The sequence below is a fragment of the Mchenga conophoros genome, linkage group LG14 (genome assembly GCF_057382185.1).
Source record: "Mchenga conophoros isolate Kocher_MC1m ecotype Shallow Benthic linkage group LG14, M_conophoros_male_GT1.1, whole genome shotgun sequence".
Taxonomy (NCBI): domain Eukaryota; kingdom Metazoa; phylum Chordata; class Actinopteri; order Cichliformes; family Cichlidae; genus Mchenga; species Mchenga conophoros.
The window spans coordinates 30,937,415-30,940,716 of NC_140539.1; the positions used below are offsets into that span (position 1 = coordinate 30,937,415).

At 41.4% G+C, this 3,302-nt stretch overlaps 1 protein-coding gene across 1 annotated transcript; it reads left to right on the top strand.

The window, feature by feature from the left end:
- The first annotated feature begins 1,381 nt into the window (after positions 1-1,381).
- On the top strand, positions 1,382-2,865 carry LOC146560078 (uncharacterized). The gene is made up of 2 exons (XM_085245013.1): positions 1,382-1,598; positions 2,003-2,865. The coding sequence occupies exons 1-2, from the start codon at positions 1,570-1,572 to the stop codon at positions 2,715-2,717; spliced, it is 744 nt and encodes a 247-aa protein (XP_085101139.1). The 5' UTR covers positions 1,382-1,569; the 3' UTR covers positions 2,718-2,865.
- Positions 2,866-3,302: the final 437 nt, after the last annotated feature.

Genomic DNA, 3,302 nt, shown 5'->3' on the forward strand with positions numbered 1-3,302 from the left:
AAACAATCACAAAGAAAGAACAATACAGTATCCACATCTGAACCAAAGAGTAAAACAGTGAAATGTGGATTATTAAATATTAGGTCTCTCTCCTCCAAGTCTCTGTTAGTACATGACTTAATAATTGATCAACAAATTGATTTACTCTGCCTTACAGAAACCTGGTTGCAGCAGGATGATTATGTTAGTTTAAATGAATCAACACCCCCGAGCCATTCTAACTACCAGAAATCTCGAAGCACAGGCCGAGGGGGCGGTGTGGCAGCAATTTTTCACACCAGCCTATTAATTAATGAAAGACCAAGACAGACTTTTAATTCATTTGAAAGCCTGATGCTTAACATTGTCCACCCCAGCTGTGAAACTCAGAAACCAGTCTTACTTGTTATCATCTATCGTCCACCTGGGCCTTACACAGAGTTTCTGTCTGATTTCTCAGACTTTATATCTAATTTAGTTCTGAGCTCAGATAAAATAATTATTGTGGGTGATTTTAACATCCATGTAGATGCTAAAAATGACAGCCTCAACATGGCATTTAATCTGTTATTAGACTCAATTGGTTTCTCTCAAAATGTAAAAGAACCCACCCACCACTTTAATCACACTCTAGATCTTGTTTTAACATATGGCATCGAACCTGAACATTTAACAGTGTTTCCTGAAAACCCTCTCCTGTCTGATCATTTCCTGATAACATTTACTTTTACAATAATTGATTACACAGCGGTGAAGAGTAGACTTTATCAAAGTAGATGTCTTTCTGAAAGCACTGTAACTAAGTTTAAGAATATAATCCACCCACTGTTATCATCTCCAATGCCCTGTACCAACACAGAGCAGAGCAGCTATCTGAACGCTACCCCAACAGAGGTCGATTATCTTGTTAATAATTTCACCTCCTCACTACGTACGACTCTGGATACTGTAGCTCCTGTGAAAACTAAGGCCTCAAATCAGAAGTACCTGACTCCGTGGTATAATTCTGAAACACGTACCCTAAAGCAGATGACTCGTAATCTGGAGAGGAAATGGCGTGTCACAAATCTAGAGGATCATCATTTAGCCTGGAGAAATAGTTTGCTGCTTTATAAGAAAGCCCTCCGCAAAGCCAGAACATCTTACTATTCATCACTGATTGAAGAAAATAAGAACAACCCTAGGTTTCTCTTCAGCACTGTAGCCAGGCTGACAAAAAGTCAGAGCTCTTTTGAGTCAACCATCCCTTTAACGTTAACTAGTAATGACTTCATGAACTTCTTCACAAATAAAATTTTTATCATTAGAGAAAAAATTACCAATAATCATCCCACAGATGTAATATTATCTACAGCTACTCTTAGTACCATTGATATTAAAACCCGTTTTGCCCCACTGGCAACAATTGTTGCCAAAGTTTATCACTGTCATTTTCGACTCACAATAAAAAATCTCAAAGGTACTAATGCAACTTTTTCCACTTATATGCTAGTAGACAACTTAGACAAAGGTTTTGATTTTTAAAAAATCGTTTCCAAGTGCTTCCTATCGCATGACATCATCTGCTTCCCGCTCTTTCTGGCTGAAGACATGGCGGATGCAAATCATCCTGGAAAGAGGTAATTTTCATAAATTTCTTATGACTTTCCCCCCAAACATATTTATAATTATTTAATCATTCAAGTCTCTAGAGTAACCCTCCCCAAAAAAATTGTACCTAGGATAAATATTTTTTTGTTCATGGGCTTATTTCTGTGAGTGGCAACAAAAGTTGCCAGTGGGCACATAGCATGTCGCTAACTAAAGGAAAACACTGTCTGCAGGATTGCTCCTAATTTACTTATTTAAAATTGTAGAATGATGTACAATGGCTCATTTTAGTCCTTTTAGAATAATTCCTAGCTAAATAAATTCACAGGTATTCAAGGCCTCTGTGTATAGGATTTTTATACATTACCATACATCATTTTCTTGCTAGCTAAAATTCGCTTGCTAGCTAACATGTATGTTGTCCTTTCCTTAGGTACACCGTAGCAGAGATCCTGGCCATGCTGCAGGACTCTGAAACTGTGGCGGACATCACAGTTGTGCCTGAGTCAGAAATGCACGCACATGACACAGACTGTGACAGTGACCAATCTGATGATGAGGCCACTGGTGACCATAACCGCCTCCCATCAAGAATACTCAAAGGTGAAGGCTTTCTACCTAATTCGGACATGCAGCTGCCAAATCCCCCCGATGATGATCCTGGGTGCTCATCCTCAGTGAGTCAGACAGAGACTAGAAAGGTCAGTGGCACAAATGAAAATGTGACCAGTCAGATTGTTGGGCCCATGCTCCACAAAACTAAGAACCAAGACAGGAAATTCAAAAAAATCAAAATTGCGGCCAAAGCACCAGCACAAGCCAACAAAAAATATCAGATCCCTCGCTATGTCCCCAAAGAACATGATCCTGGCTTCACATCAGATGATCCAGTGGATATCTTCCTCACATTTTATCCCAAGTCCCTCAGAGATGTCACACTGGAAATGTCCAATCTCTACGCTGAACAAAAAGGGAAAACGCTCAACCTGACTGAGGATGAACTTCTTACATTCTACGGTATTCTGTTGATCAGTGGATACAACACAGTCCCAAGGCGGCGTCTTCTCTGGTCAGACGATTGTGATGTCAGACCTTCAAGAAGACACCCAGAGGAGATGCTGAGTATCTGGTTGAGGCAGAGAAGCTGATTGTAAGGTGGAATGACAACAGCGTGGTCACCGTGGTGTCGAACATGGAGAGGGAGTTCACCGAAACTGAGGCGAAGAGATGGAATAAACAGAAGCGGACTATGGACAAGGTCAGACAGCCCAAGTGTATCCAGGACTACAACACACACATGGGAGGAGTGGACCTGCATGACCAGTTTGTCAGCCGCTACAGAGTCAACATCCGGTCCAAGAAGTGGTGGTGGCCATGCTTCAGCTGGGCCCTGAACAGTGCCATGGTGAACAGCTGGTGCTATTACAGGTACACAAGGCTGTATGTTATTTAGTGATATCACAATCGAGTTGGTGATGTTTGACTCGAGGTCATCGCTAGTGCTCTTCGGTCGACAAGAGCAACAGTGATGATATCCAGACCAACATCACAAACTCAAGTGTGATATTGCTTTTACAGAACATTCTACATATGGGGCATGACGTTGTAGAAAGGATGAAACGATGCACATTCATGCATCTATCATGCTTGTTTTGTCATTCATTTAGGTCCTGGAAAAGCGGGGAGAAGGATCTCCTCTCCTTCCAGAGGCTGGTAGCCCAGACCCTCCTCCT